General features: G+C 41.3%; 1 protein-coding gene across 1 annotated transcript in view; it reads right to left on the bottom strand.

Annotated features, from left to right (window-relative positions):
* Positions 1-16181, bottom strand: part of Kif15 (kinesin family member 15) — a 67653-nt gene that overhangs the window by 28697 nt on the left and 22775 nt on the right. Inside the window, exons 7-14 of the mRNA NM_010620.1 lie at positions 14209-14388; positions 11988-12197; positions 10442-10567; positions 10175-10297; positions 5114-5237; positions 3816-3892; positions 3386-3595; positions 2014-2191 (exon numbers count right to left, since the gene is read on the bottom strand). Of these exons, the coding sequence (NP_034750.1) occupies positions 2014-2191; positions 3386-3595; positions 3816-3892; positions 5114-5237; positions 10175-10297; positions 10442-10567; positions 11988-12197; positions 14209-14388 (1228 nt within the window). The remainder of the gene's footprint in view (positions 1-2013; positions 2192-3385; positions 3596-3815; positions 3893-5113; positions 5238-10174; positions 10298-10441; positions 10568-11987; positions 12198-14208; positions 14389-16181) is intronic.

Below are 16181 nucleotides of genomic sequence, written 5' to 3'. Positions count from 1 at the left end.
CCAGAGCTTTAGACTTAGTACCATCCAAGGCACTTTTCATATAATAATTATGAAAATAATGTATCACTACAGAGCATAATCCAATACCAGAACCAAACACTAGTGAAACCTGAATTTGACCCATGGACATCTCTCACATTGGACTGACATTAGCCAAACTGACAAATACTTCAACTATTTATGTTTGAGTAGTAAAAAACTTGAAATGTCCTATACTGTAAACATGAAAATTCCCATTATGATTTGGATTTAAATGTCCCTGCATGCTTATGTGCAGTGGGGCTGTCCTCGTGGTGATTCTGGCCTGTGCTTAACCCTGATGGATTTACAGGCTCCTGGGCTGTCGGGAAGATGAAGAAGAAGCAAGTCAGAGGCGTGTGCTCTGAAGGAGTCCTACCCCACTGTTCTCCCCACTTTCTCATCTGTGAGCTGAGAAGCTCTGGTGTTACCTGATATAAACTTCTGCTAACCACAGACATGAGCGTAATGGAGCTGGCAAAGTATGGACCAAACCCCTCTGAAACCTTAAACCAAACAAATCACCCTGCAAGATGATTTCTTTTTTCAGATAGTCTGTCACAGCAACGAAAAACTAATACGCAGGATAAAAATTGATATCTATCACTTTCAGCTTTTTGACTAAGATCATATATAAAAATATCTGAATAAATCTTTTACCAAAAAAAAAAAGTATCACTAAAAAAAAGATATAACAGTCCTTTCCTTGGTATAGCAATTAGCTGAACAACTTATTATCTTGTGATGTAGGGAAAAAAATCTTTAAAAATTATTTTTAAAATATAAAGAAATACAGAAAAGGCTGGAGAAATGGCTCAGCAGTTAAGAGCACTGACTGATCTTCCAGAGGCCCTAAGTTCAATTCCCAGCAACCACATGATGGCTCACACTATCTGTAATGGGATCTGATGCCTTCTTCTGATGTGTCTAAAGACAATTACAGTGTACTCATATAAATAAAATACAATAAATAAAAATAACTTATTTCATAAAAAAATACATACAATTGCAATAAATTAGCCCACCAGGTTAAAAAGGCTAACCATAAGATACTGCAAATGTTTCTTTTTCTTCTTTGGGATAGTTTTTTTGTTTTCTGTTTTGGTGGCTCTGAATTAAAAAAAAATAATAATTATTAAAAATTATGTATGTGAATGCCTGTGTATAGGTGTATGCATGTGAGTGCAGGTGCCCCAAAAGATCAGTAGTGTTGGAGCCCCTGAAGCTGGAGTTACAAGAGATGTGAGCTGCCTACCTAACACGTGTGGGGAACCAGACTCAAGACCTTTGAAAGAACAGCATGCTGCACTAAACCACCTAGCTAGCTCTGCTTTGAATTCTTTTTCTTTTTGGTTTCTTTCCTGAGGTGGGAGTGGGCCTCATTTCATAGTCTAGGTTATCCCAAAAATGACTATTCCTCAGCCTACTAAGTGCTTGGACTTCAGGTGTGCAGCACATGCACACCTGATATAACTGTTCCTTCCTCTTTCTCTGGGTATTTGTGGTGTACACGATTTACTCGAAGGCCAGAAACTAGCCTCAGGGGTTTTTCCTTAGGATCCACCTGATTGGCGAATAGACTGGGCTGATCAGCCAGAGAATCCCAGGATCAACCTGTCAAAGTCTCCCCAGTTCCCCAGGGCTAGGATTACAAGTACAAGTCTACCTTTTTAATTAGAGTTCTAGAAACTCAGGGCCTCATGTTTATATAAGCAAGCACCTTACTGAAATTATCTTTCCTGTCCTACAGATTAATTCTTTAGATTTATTTTTGTCCTTTGTGCATAGGTATTTTTTCCTGCATGTATGTCTATGCACCACATGTATGCCTGGTACCCAAGGAAACCAGAAAAAGAGCATTAGATCCTTTATCAAAATGGAACTCTGACATGGGTGCTGGGAATTGAACTTGGGTCCTCTGGAAGAGCAGGCAAGGCAGGCTTTTAAGTATTGAAGTCATTGCTCCAGCCCCTTTTCACAACAATCATTTCTTACCTTTGTCATTTGTCTCTGTGCTAGACACTTCAGCGAAAGCTTTTTCTAGTCTTGCAATAGACTGGGCATCGATTTCATGGGCTCTTTTTACGGGTGCTAGTAACTTCAGTCTTCTATTCTCTTCCCTGAGGGAATGGTTTTCCATAGCATACTTTGCAAGTCTAGGATGGTGCTCCACCTGTGACATTGAGAAGTTGCATACTTCATGCATTTACACATTTTCCTAAGTGAATTGGTCTCTCTGAAAGCCATTCAGAAATTCTAGGACATAGCAATCCTGCTTGTACTCTGCTACAGTCTTCATAGAAAGGGACTTGGCAGTGGTGGGTATATCAAAATGTGTTTGTTACTTTGCTTGCAACTTCCACCCAAGCCATATAGGACACCCAGCCACAAGTGTGTAACTCTTCACACAAGAACATAGCTAAATTAACATACTTGAGGATGTAACTCAGAGACATAGCAAGACCCTAGCATGAAAAAGGCTCTGGATTTGATCCTCAGCACAGAAAGGAAGAAAGGAAGAAAGGAAGAAAGGAAGGAAGGAAGAGAAGGAGAGGAGGGAGGGAGGGAGGGAGGAAGGAAGGAAGAAAGAAAGAAAGAAAGAAAGAAAGAAAGAAAGAAGGAAGAAAGGAGAAAAGGAAGGATGGAAGGATGGATGTGATAAAGTGGATGGAGAAATGGCTCAGCAGTTAAGAACACTGACTGCTTTTTCAGAGAACTTGGGTTTAACTCCCAGTACCCACAAAGCTGTAACCCTAGTTCCAGGAGATCCAACGCTCTCTACTGGCTTCCTTGGGCACCAGGCACGCACAGATTATACATAAAGCAAAACACCCATACACATTAAATACAAATAAATAAATCTTTAAAAAGAGGGGGGAGAGTAGAAAAATTTCTGACTACTAAGACTGAATTGCCCTCTAAAATACATTAACTAGCAAAATGTAGAAAAGTATACAAAATAAACGGAAGTAAAAATGTCCTACTGACTGGACATGTATTAAACATACTGGATACAAAAAAGATTATTTTAGTTTTCAAATTTACCTACTCACTCTCTCTAGAAAAAAGAAAAAAACAAGAACTTCAAATGCTCCACTGTCCTGAGACTGTCTGGTAGAACTGCTGCAGAGCACAGGTCCATGGGCAAAGTACGAATTGCTGGCCTACTTTTTTGTCTTCAGCTTCATACTTGGGAAAGGGGAAAAGAAATGCAGCGTATACTACCAGTCAAACTGACTTAAAGCGCTGTCTTTCCACTGTATTACAGAACGAATTACTGGTGAACACTCTGTACACACTTTAGATGGTGAACACTAGTCACACTGTAAAGCTCCCTCCTAGAAACACAGAGGTAGGCTGCACTCACGTGCTCTCGAAGCGTCTGGACCTCATCCCGCAGCTCTGACAGCAGGCGATCCTGCTCCTCCGGCAGGAAGCTTCCTCGACCCTCCTTATGGAGCCTCTCTAGACGCATGATTTGGTCCTCCCGGAACTTCACAATCATTTTATTAGACTGAATAAATTTTTCCTTTTTGAGGGTGAGATCTTCTAGTTGGGTAATTTTTTCTATTAGAGACTTAAGAAATTCAGGATTCAGTTAGACATGAAAAATTATTCAGTTTCCCTACATTCTCATGAACCCATCAGAGTACTAAGTCTAAACTCAAAGGCAAGACTTTTGAAAGCCTTTTCGTTTTACACCTGTTACTATGTTTCACTCACTGAAGTAATGAAAATCAACCACAACACTAAAGTACAAGATGTTCTGAATCCCGTTTCCTAATTCAATTTCCTACCTTTTTTTCCTGTTCAGATTTCTTAAAGAATAACATTGCTTCCAGGAAATATTCTATGTAATTAGTCTTCTCTTTATCTAAAAGGGGAAAAGAAGAAATATGCTCATTTTTCAAAACTACAACAGTCTTTATTCCTACCAACTATCCTAAGAAACAGAATGTCATGACTGATTAGCAATCTCACATTAACTTACTTAGCAAATTGCTGTTCTATGAAGAAAACAAGACATTTCTCTGTATTTACTTAGCACAAACATATTTGGTGAAAGAAACAGAAATGGTTTGTTTTTAAAACTGCAGCTGGGGCTGGAGAGATGGCTCAGTGGTTAAGAGCACTGTCTGCTTTTCCAAAGGACTGGGATTACTTCCCAGTGCCAACATGGCATCTGTCTATAACTCCTGTTCCAGGGAATCCAACACCATCACACAGACATACATGCAGTCAAAACATCAATGTATATAAAATATATAAATTATTTTTAAAAATTGTAGCCTAGGTTGGTATCAAACTTAAGGCAATTCTGCTGCAATTCTCCCAAATGCTGGACTTATAAGCATGAAACACCAGAGCTAGAAATGAGTCTATAAGGAACAAGGAGGAGACCCATGTGTGCCAATGAAAACTTATTTATTGACACTGTCTCAGTCAGCCACTCTACAGAAAGACTAGGCTGTCTAACAGTTAGAGGGTGGCTAGTTCTAGATCTTGCATCAGCTTCCTGAATTCTGGGAGTCAGGTTATAGACTATGCTCAGTCTAATACATGCTGTTGTTTGTTGTTTGTTGGTTTGGTTTTGTATATTACTGGAAACCACACCTAGTGCCTCACATAGGCCAGGCAATGTGTCTACTACCAAGACACATTCCTAGCCCCAGTTCTGTTTTTGTTTGTTTTTTGTTGCTGCTTTTACATTTTATGACTCTCAATCCTACAAACTATTTTTGAAGAAACATTTCCTGTTCAATCCCAAACATATGTTGATTATATGCTAAGGCAGAATGTTTGCTGTGACCTAATGAAATTTATTTGTTTCTTTTTAGCACTTATTAGGAGAGGAATTACTCAAAATCATTATGAATCTCCTTCTCACTGCACCTCAGATGCTGTCTGATTCACACAAAGCGTATTCACACAATACGTGTGTCTGATTTCACACGTATGAAAGAAGGAGAGTGGGTGTGAGAAATGTGGGAAGCCTCACTGTATGCTGACCATCCATCTATCTAACAGTAGGAGTTCTTGACATAACATTCCCATGAAGTCTTTCCAAGAGAGAAGGACAATGAGTTCAACCTACCTCTGGCCAATAAGCTTTCTGGTGTTATCTGCCCAGAAGTAAATTGAGACAGTTGTTCTTTGAGCCTTTTCACTTCAGCTTGCAGTTGGCTGACATTTCCTTGGGTGTCTTCATTTACCACAGCCTAGACAAGAATTAATAAAGCACTGAAAGAGCACCTTTCAAGTTATACAATCCTGTTTTTCATTTGTTCGGTATGAGCGGGAACGTGGAAAACCAAACAAAACTATCCATCAATCTGACCAACAGCAAACCAGCCACTAAAGCAGCATGCTGAAGTGGGCAGCAAGCTCCTTCTTCCTGTGCCTATACAACACCGGTCAGAGCCCAAGCAGCAGAGCTGCCCTCTTCCTCTTGCCATCCCCTCCTCCCACTCATCCTCTCCACTCAATCAGTCCTATCTTAGGCCAGGTCACCTTCAGATCTGAGTGTATCATCCTGATTTAAGAACCATGTATCCTCTTTCAAACAAACACCTCAACAAGGCTATTTCCCCTCTGTCCATCAGCCTTTGGTGAAAAACTCTGGCTTAAAAGGGCACAATTCTGTCAGGCTGTGTACCTTCCTCCTTGCTGCAGGGGTGCTGGGAGCACCGCTGGCAAGCTGCTCAGGGGAGGCAGAACACAGTCCGTGATAAGGGTTCCCAGCCTATGTTCTTCTGGACAAGAAATATCGCAATCTGGGACAAATGCCATGGTTTACAATCTCCTGTGTACCCAGACACCACTAGGGACCTCAGGGAGTTGAGAAAGGGGGCAGGGGTCTGTGCTTCGCCTACACGTTAGGCAGGAAGGGGATGGCTGACTCCTGGACAGGTCAGACTCTCCAGGAGACATAGGCATGGCCTCTCCCATTTGATGATTCCTGATGAGGGAGACGGTCATTGCTTGTACAAGCTGCTTTATTTTATGGTAGATGTGAATTATGTCTTACTCAGGGTGAACCAGGGATGAAATACCTTTTACAGGGAAGAATGCCCAGGAAGGAAAGCTCATTGCCTAAACACATAAGTCCTATCCAGATACCTCATTAGCACAGAGACCTCCTGGTTCTTATGCTACGTGACCAACTGTCATGGTCTTCTCAGTGGGGTATCATGGTTACATGTTCCAGGACAGGTATAGCTTAGCAGAGAGCTGGCTCCATGCCACCATTCTCAATTCTGAGATTCTCCAGGCTGTTAAACCTGTTTCAACCTTACCAGTTCTTTTGTCTGGTGGCATGGTCCACTTGTCTCACAATCCCCAACAGAGCAGAAACCACCTCCCAGGGGCCAACCCCAGCATCCAGGAACTGAGGAAGGCAGCTGACATGAGGGATGGATGGAGGTGGTGATTGTGGCCAAAGCTGCTTTACCTTTGGCAATTTCTACCTTCTTTAACTCTTTGCTATTCTGTGGCCAAAAGCCTCTGGCTTCTGGCAATTTAACAACTGATTGAAGCAGGGGATTAAAAAAAAAAAAGCTTAGTTATCTGAGCTCTTTTCTCTCTGGCTCAAGGGCACCTCTATGGCCAGTTAAGAGGCTAGGACTTTGTCAACTCTCTGCAAGTCAGAGAGAAAAGAAAAGGAAGGAAAAAGGAAGAAAGTCAGGCACACACACTATATAGTCACATACAAATAAACACTTTGGCCAGACCCGACCTATTTCATCAATTCCACAACTGTTCATGCATACTTATATACATACACATATACCCACACATGTACTATGTACAGACAGACAGACACACATATATATGTATACACACACATATACATACATACATACATACATACATACATATATATATATGGTGGATGTGGCAGAGCCCCAAAAGCCACATTCTACTTCTCTCTGGCATTTTTATATCTTCTGAGACAAAAGTTCTTTATAACATTACCTCATAGATGAAATGTTATACAAAAGGGGAGTAACAGAAGGATGTTCATAGTAAGTTCAAAGCAGTGTTTCATCATTCTATAAGCTCATTATAAGTTCAAAGCAACAGCTGCAAATAGCCTTGCTTAATCATAGTGCACACCTGTGGCCCCATCCTTAGACCTGACCTAGAATAAATATTTTCCTTTGATCACAAATCTGTCTCAAGCCTATTTCTCTTCTAGTGCAATTATGAAAGCTTATTGTACTCCTTATTATGCAGCCTTTACTTACTATTCTATAAGAAGGGAGCACATCCTATTCTTGATTCTTTATTATATCACTCTGGAAAAACAACTAAGAACATCTCCTTAAACTTTCTTCTTAAAATTATTTGAATCAAATCAAGAATGCTATAATTAATTCATCTAGCATTAATTCTTGAAAGTTCATCTTCATGTTGTTTTGCAGGAAATTTGCCCAATAAGGTGGGCTAATGCTCAGAAATCATTAGGCTATGTAATAGTGACAGGAAAGACAGATCAGCAGTGAGAAGCAATACTGGGATGAAGTCTCTGAGGACCTTGTCTCTCAGAGTGCACCCATCATAGCCATGCAAAATGGTGGGCCATCTCGAAAAAAACCTCACTTGCTTGCCACAGCCTTTCCTGGATGGCTTCTGACAACGACCCTCTTCAGTGAGAGCCACTTTATGTTTCTATAGCTGGCCTGTAAGCAGGGATTGATTTCAGAGTTCATTTCTGTTCTATCACAGTAATAAATGTTATCTTCACTTTCTTAAAATAATGTTATTATTTAAATGGTTTCAAACAAATGCTATCACCATGATAAATAAATGGTGTCTTCCATTTCTTAAAGATGCCCTGTTTAAAACAACCTCTTAAAAAGCAAAAAACAACAACAGCAACAACAAAACAACAACAAAAAAAGGCCACCAAAGGCATCACTGTGGCAAGGGATGCGAGTAGTAGACATGGCACACGTGGAGGAGACAGGGATGATATGGAATCATTACGTACTTATTGTTCAATTTTGCTATAAATCTAAAGCTGCTTTAAAAATTGTTTATTGCTGGGCGGTGGTGGTGTATGCTTTTAGTCTTAGTACTCAGAAGGCAGAGACAGGAGGATCTCTGTGAGTTCGTGGCTAGATCAGCCTGGTCTACCTAGTGAGCTCTAAGGACAGTCAAGGCTACACACAGAAATCCTGTCTAAAAACAAAAAGCAAAAACAATGAAAGGTAAAGTTTATTAAGGGTAATAACAAACAACAACAGCTAAGCACCAGTCAGACCAGAGGCCTAGCTATGAAATACTGAACTATTTCAGTGAGGAAAAACCTCCTGTGACAAACCAAGTCCTCTGTGTTCTTAAGTTCAGCCTGCCCACCTGGAAATATTAACAGTTGATCTTTCCCATTCACAGGTTGACAGGCTGAACAGGACTTACCATTGGGAGCAGGTAGTACAAAGATGTTAGTTTTGTTGTTCATATGTTTAAAAGTACTTTCCAATTGCTTCTGATTCATATGGCCAGCCTCATTATGAGGCATTCTGACATCACTATTATATCAGTGACACTGTAAGTGTAATCATTAACATGGTTCTACTCTTGAAAGCCTTCTGGTAAGCCAAGACTAAGCCAGGAAGTTCTCCTGATGTTTCCTCTTCATATTGTTAACATTCATGTAAACAGTGGATGGTACCCAAAAAAAAGAAGGAAAAGATGAGACCTATGTTGTTCTCACTTATCCAGTGGGAGGAACAATGTGGTCTGCTTCATTCTGCTAAATGAACTGGGTATAAGATGCCCAGTTTTTCCCTTTAAAAAGGAAAGAATGAATCTACCAATTCTTGGCACAGTTGTTTTGTCTGAAATCAACTCTTGTTGGTCTTCTGACAGTATGTACTAGGTATTGGTAAAGTGCTATGTATTGGCAAATATGGACTTTGCTTTGATGGGTGCTGTGTTTTATAAAAATGAAGAGAGAAGGAATGTGCCTGGTGGATGTGCAGTCAGGGGTGGGGGAGGGGTGCCTCTGTGGGCCCATGCTGAGGCGTCCCTTACCCCTGAGGGACCAGCCACAGGATGATATAGTATAGAATAGAGTTTATTCAGGGCATGGGGAGGGGAGCTGGAAGGGGAGGAGAGAGGGAGAGAGGGAGGGAGGGAGGGAGGGAGGGAGGGGGGAGAGAGAGAGAGAAGGAGGAGGAGGAGGAGGAGGAGGAGGAGAAGGAGGAGGAGGAGGAGGAAGAGGAAGAGGAAGAGGAGGAGGAGGAGGAGGAGGAGGAGGGCTGCCAGCCACAAGCATGTGGAGAGACAGAGGGGAGGAAAATGGGGGAGGGAAATGAGGAGAGATGGGGAAGGGGAGAGAGGACAGAGCAAACGCAAGAAGGCAAGAGAGAGCAAAGGGAGCAAGCAGCCCCTTTTATACTGACTGAGTCAGGTATACCTGGCTGTTGCCAGACAACTGTGGGGTGGAGCTTAGACAAAATGCTAACAGTGGACACACCGCCAATGCTATTGTTCACATACTGTCTATGACTGCTTTCTTATAGCAAAGACAGACCTGAGTAATTGAAATGAACCATATGGTACAAGAAGCATTAAGTGGTTTATCAACTAGTACTTTACAAGAAAAGCTTCCTGACTGGAGGTGTATACCACTATTAAAGAGATGACTTGATATAAAATAAAATGAGGAATATGCAGAGATGTACACAACTTAAAAGGCAAATTTCATTATTATGAAGTGACTTTCATAGCATTATTCTTTGCTACCATATATATTACATATGGGTTCAGGGCAGGCACATGTATGCAAACTGACGTGCATGCACGAAAAACATACCAACTCTGCTTGTATAGTTTAGGCTTATTACTCTCCCATCCAACAACAAAAGGAAAATTGCCTTAAAAACAAGCAGACAGCAAAACCATAACAACCACACGACAAACCTGGAGTTTCAAATGCCATGCATAAGGCTGCAAAGCATGAACAGGGTATGGTGCTGCTTGCCTTACTCCCAAAACTCAGGTGGCTGAGGCAGGAGGTCTGCCAACTTTATGATTACCCTGTGATATATAGCCCTAATATAAATAAATAAATAAGCAAGCAAGCAAACAAACAAACAAACAAATAGATGAATAAATGCAAAATACAATGCTAGAGGTGCACTTTTACCTTGTTTTTAATCAGCTTGGCTCTTTGAGCAAAATTAAGTGTTGACAGTGTTTCTCCAAAACACCTGGATCCTGGATGAACATTTGCAATTATAGCTGTTTTGGCATTGCCACCAAGGGAGTCCTGTTTAATGACATCAATGGTGTATGTTTTTAGACTGTAAATCCTAAGATATTTTTCAGAAAATAATAAAGACTCAGAAACACTTCCACTGTCAGTCCCAGTAACCATAATGCAAAGGTGGCAGGAACCAGTGATCAGCTTTACCCGAAGTAAGAAGGTAAGTTTGGAGTCTCTGTAGCAGATATGCCTCTGTTTTCCATTACCCACATCAACAAGGGCAGTGATGACTTGGCCCAGGCAGCTCAGCGATCGGTTTATGTTACCTGCCTCCTAAGGAATTAGGGGAAAGCAAAAGTAGGTGCAACGTCACTCTTTGGTTGTTCTGAGCTAAAATTTAAGTAGCAAGACGACAACCTGGGATGGAAAGCAAAGGAGAGTCAAAGTTAAAGTCAACTTGTAAGCAAGAACAGTAAGCTCAGTCATCCCTCTTCCTGTGTCGTGTGCACTCTAACTGCAGAGTGCTGTAAAAGTCCCAGTGCACTACAAACTGCTTGGGACCTGAGTTCTATTTCTTCCACAGGATCAAATGTGGCATAGCATTCTCTCTCACTACTGGTCAGCAGCAGCAGCAAGCTGGAGCTCCAGAAAGCATGAGACCTTACTGACTGGTAAGTTTGTCAGGTTAGATATATCGAACGCACTTCTGGTTTATGATGTTTCAGCCTAACCAGATGTCTTTGGAGGCAACACCACTAGAAGTCAAGGAGAACCTGTACAGCACGTTTCTCTCTTGACAGAGCCATGAGCCTTCTGCTGACTGTAAGCTCAGCAGGCTCGAAGCTCTCTTCCACAGCTGACTCACCTCTCTTAGGTCACATTCCTCAACTGCATAACTTGTACATATTTCAGTCAACACTTAGATATATACTACAGTACACAGCACAATCAATTTCTTTCCCACTGCTCATAGCTCAGGCTATGTGCCTTCCCACTATACATGATAGCTCTCCTTTCTTGTTAGCTCCTCCCCTCTGATTCTGGCAGGAGTAGATCAGAATCTACATTCTAGTCAGTAACGTCTCTTGCTTTCTGGAGCTCCAGCTAGCTGCTGCTGCTGACCAATAGAGAGAGAGAATGCTATGCCACATTTGATTCTGTAGAAGAAGTAAAATTCAGAGAGTAGATTCAGGAGTAGTAGTAATAGATCTACTTGTTTATAATATAGTCCTTCTACAGGAAACCACACGAATGCTCCAAACTTTTAAATGTTTTCCAGGGAATAGAAAGCTGAGAACAAATGTGGCCTGGAACTCATAGTCCTAATTGACCTGGGCTTTCTTGCTCTATAACTGATCAATCGACTGATGCACACTGAAATACTTAATGCATAGTTGCTTTACAAGGCCCAACAAACCTTGAGCTATCACTCTGCAGGGTAGGTATTCTCTGTTCCTCTTCCCAGAACCAAACCCTGGTTTCTATGAGACAACTACTATTAAAGACATCCATCCTCCCAAAGGTCTACTCCACAGATCCTTTCTTTGTTCCCTCATGGCCAAAAGTAGCCACTCTTGCTCCTGACAGGGATAGACTCCTACCCATTTCTGCTTACTGCCATAATCTCATAAAATCTTTGCTCCTTCTTAGTAGGAACAACTCTTATTTCTTCTAAAGTCTTCTCTGTACTTGGGGCAGCACTGACTTTTCAGTAGCAGTTCACACTAAGTAAGAAGGCCGTCACTGCACCTACCTTCAGCCTCATCCCTTCTGCATGGGTGTCTTTTTGCCTCTCAGATCCTGCTAAGTCCACCAGGTTGAGTAAGGAGGTCCGGATGTTCACGGTCTCGCTGCTCTTCTCCATTGATTCTATTGTGATGGTAAAGACTGCATGGGATCTAGAAGACTCTCTGTTCATAGATGTTGATGCTACACGTCTGTTCCTCCAGCCTCTAGATAAGACCTTGGGAAAAGGAGACGGTTACACGAAGCCACAATAGGTACCCAAGGCAGATTCAAAACATGACATGAGAGAAAATAATAACACATAGGTAATTATCCACAACAGAGTAGTTTCCATATAGAACAGGGGCCTTTCCATTGTTATCTAGCTTTGTGAGAATTTATGTAATCACAAGTTCTTTTTTTTTTTTTTTGGTTTTTCAAAACAGGGTTTCTCTGTTTAGCCCTGGCTGTCCTGGAGCTCACTTTGTAGACCAGGCTGGCCTCGAACTCAGAAATCCGCCTGCCTCTGCCTCTGAGTGCTGGGATAAAAGGCGTGCGCCACCACGCCCGGCATAATCACAAGTTCTAAGAAGTATATATTTAGATACCAAAATTGGTAGACCTATAAAGAATAATATCAAACAATTTTCTTCTTTCCCTCTTCATGTCATAGAAAGAGTCAGTGTTGCCAGTTTGGCCTGGAGCTCACCACATAACTCAAGCTGGCTTTGATCCTGCTGCTTCACCTCCCAAGTACTGTGACTGTAGACGTGAATCCCATGCTTTAGCTTAGATAATAAAAATTCTAAGCCAAAAAGAAATCTCAAATCATCTTTAGTCTAATGTTTTGGCAGCTTTCTCCCTGCAAAGAATTTTTCTTTCCATTCAGACAAGAAAAAGTATCAAGGTTTAGATCACAGGCTCTCAGACAAACCAGAGTTCAAACTCTGAGTCTACTATATACAAGGTGTGACTATAAAAAATTTCTGCTTCTGGGGGCTGGAGAGATGGCTCAGTAGTTAAGAGCACTGATTGCTCTTCCAGAAGGCCCGAGTTCAATTCCCAGCAACCACATGGTGGCTAACAGCCATCTGTAATGGGATCTGATGCCTCTTCTAGTGTGTCTGAAGACAGCTACAGTGTACTCATATAAAATAAATAAATATTCTTTCAAAAAAAAAGGTCTGCTTCTGTATTTAAAAATAAGCAATGTGGGAGCAAGGTACAGTGATGCAAGCTTTCAATCGCAGCACTGGGAGGCAGAGGCAGAAGCAGGCAAATCTCTGTCAAGATGAGGCCTGATTCACAAAGTAAGTTCTAGGGTACCCAGAGCTACAGAGAAACCAAAGAGCATGTGTGCACTGACCTCACAGAGTGGAATATCTACTATATATATTTCCCCCATCACCTTGGGATGTTACTGAAGTCTATATTGTGAGTCAACATCAAGTAAGGATTGAAATGAGGCATTACTTTGGACAGATGCTGGGAATGTCAAGCCTTAGGCAATGTTGTGGGGTTTTTTGGGAGAGGGGAGGGTAGTGGTGGCTTGTGACAAGGACTCTCTATATAGCCCTTACTAACTGGCAACTCTGTTTAAATCAGTCTGGCCTCCAACTGGGTATCCAGCAGACCCACCTGCCTCTTCCTCACACTGCAGGGACTAAAGGAGTGTACTGCCATCCTTGGCCTCAGCTAAGATTCCTAACAGACCTGTAGCTGATGCTGACGACCTGCGAAACACAACTTGGAGAACACACTAGCAATAAGGGTAACAGAGAACCCAGGAAAGTTACATCAAAGGCTACAATGCTAGATATTAAAACACTATTAATGAAACAGTATAACACTGAAATCACTTGTCAGTGTTGTAGACTAAGCAAATGGCCTTTGACTACTAGTCAACCTCTATACCACTGACCTAATTCCCCATAAAATTGATATTACTCAAATTACTTATAGTTCTTCAACAGTACTTTATGCTTCCTTTTCATACTATTAAAATAAATATATTTACTATGAGGTCAATTATATATTTATATAGCTTAAAAAATGTCTCTTAGACACAGGACAGATTCCAAAAGCTATAGAACCACATTCTTTGAATATTTAATTAACATTTGAATACTTTTTGTTTTGCTATGCCTTTATGAAACCTTTTTAGCATCTCAACCTTGACTCTTTGAGATGAGGATACCTTCATAGCATGTTTATTGCCTGAACATCAAACGTATCTCCTGGCAGGGTACCTGGTAGGTCTCGGCAGCTGAGGTCACCGCCTGCTCCACTGCACCGACCACAAAGACTCCCTTCTTTATGTGCTCTCTCAAATACAGTCCGACTGACGCCGAGTCCAGGAGGTCATATATCTGCTCATTGTAGACCTCAATAAAGGAGCACTTACAAAGGAAACTCTTCCCAGCTCCAGCCTGTCAAAGAAAAGCACGCTGCTTTTAGCCATTCATTTTCCATGAGCTATTTCAGGTATACTTTCCTATTGTCCTTTAGTATAATGTAAAACATCGAAAAAGTCAGTGAAAATAATCTGGAAAACTAATTCCAAAACATTATTGAATTTTTAAGTATCATCACTGCAACCCCAGGAGTGGGGGTACCCACCTCTTTGGAGAGGCTCCAAAGAGCCTGCTCACAGCAACAGGAGCAGAGCAATTCAACTAAGTTTCCACCGCTCTCCATATTGTACTGCCTCATAAAGCTTTGACTTTTAACATTTATTTACTGTTTGTATGTATAAACATACTCATATGTGAAACATATGTGTAGAGCTGAAGACAACGCCTGGGAGTCAGTTACCACCTTCTGCCATTTGGGTCCCAAGGGATCTTGATCAGTTTGTCAAGCTTGGTGACAAGCACCTTTATCCATTGAACCATATCATTGGTCCAGATAGTTTTACTTGATGTAAGATTCATGTTCTTTAAAAGACTGAAAATAATTCATCCTAAAAAACTAGAAATTTGGGGATGGAGGGATAGTTCAGTGGGTAAAAACACTTGGTGCTCTTATAAAAATCTTGGCCTTGGTTTTCAGCCCCCACATAGGAGCTAACAACACCATGTCCAGGTCTGTTGCCCTTCTCTGGCATCTACAATGTGCATATGTACATATGATCTTCTTACATACAGGTAAAACACTCATTAAAGAAAACCTTACTTTAAAAAACAAAAAACCCACGTCGAAGGCTGGAGAGATAGCTAGTACATAAGACACTTGACTCTTCTTCAGAGGATCCTCATTAGAGTCTCAGTACACACATAGAGGCTCATAAACATCTGTAACTCCAGTCCCCAGGGATCTCGCATGCTCTTCTGGCCTCCTTGGGTACCAGATATGCCCATGGTACACAGACATACATGCTGACAAAGACCCCAATATTCATTAAAAAAAAAGAGTTTTTTTTTTGTTGTTGTTGTTTTAAAGACAGGGTTTCTCTGTGTAGTCCTGGCTGTCCTGGAACTCTCTGTAGATCAGGCTGGCCTTGATCTTAGAGATATGCCTGCCTCTGCCTTCCACATGGGATTAAAGGCATGTACCATTACTATCCCACTCTAAAAAAATTTTAGCCATAGAAATACATGGTGCTAACTTTAATTATTTTACTGTCAAACACTAAGTCTACCTGCTATGTTAGGCACATTTCTGCCAAGGAGTAAATGGTGAGCTGGTGCTATATACCAATTTCTTTGATATACAAGTATGTAAAGCACATAAGAACAATGGTTCTTTTTTTTTTCAATTTTTTATTAGATATTTTCTTCATTTACATTTCAAATGCTATCCTTAAAGTCCCCTATACCCTCCTCCCCGCCCTGCTCCCCTACCCACCCACTCCCACTTCTTGGCCCTGGCGTTCCCCTGTACTGGTGTATATAAAGTTTGCAAGACCAAGGGGCCTCTCTTCCCAATGATGGCTGGGTTCTTTTTTTTTTTTAATTATTTTATTTATATGAGTACACTGTAGCTATTTCCAGATACACCAGAGGAGAACATCAGATCCCTTTACAGATGGTTGTGAGCCACCATGTGGTTGCTGGGAATTGAACTTTGGACCTTTGGAAGAGCAGACAGTGCTCTTTACCACTGAGCCATCTCTCCAGCTCCAGAACAAGGGTTCTTGAAGTAAAAATTTAAGGTTCTTTAGATGGGGCAAACACATGAAGGAATGTTTTCCTGAAGTGGATACAGGTGAAAGACTAAGGCA

The sequence above is a fragment of the Mus musculus genome, chromosome 9 (assembly GCF_000001635.26).
Source record: "Mus musculus strain C57BL/6J chromosome 9, GRCm38.p6 C57BL/6J".
Lineage (NCBI taxonomy): Eukaryota > Metazoa > Chordata > Mammalia > Rodentia > Muridae > Mus > Mus musculus.
This window is presented reverse-complemented; position numbering and strand designations above follow the sequence as displayed.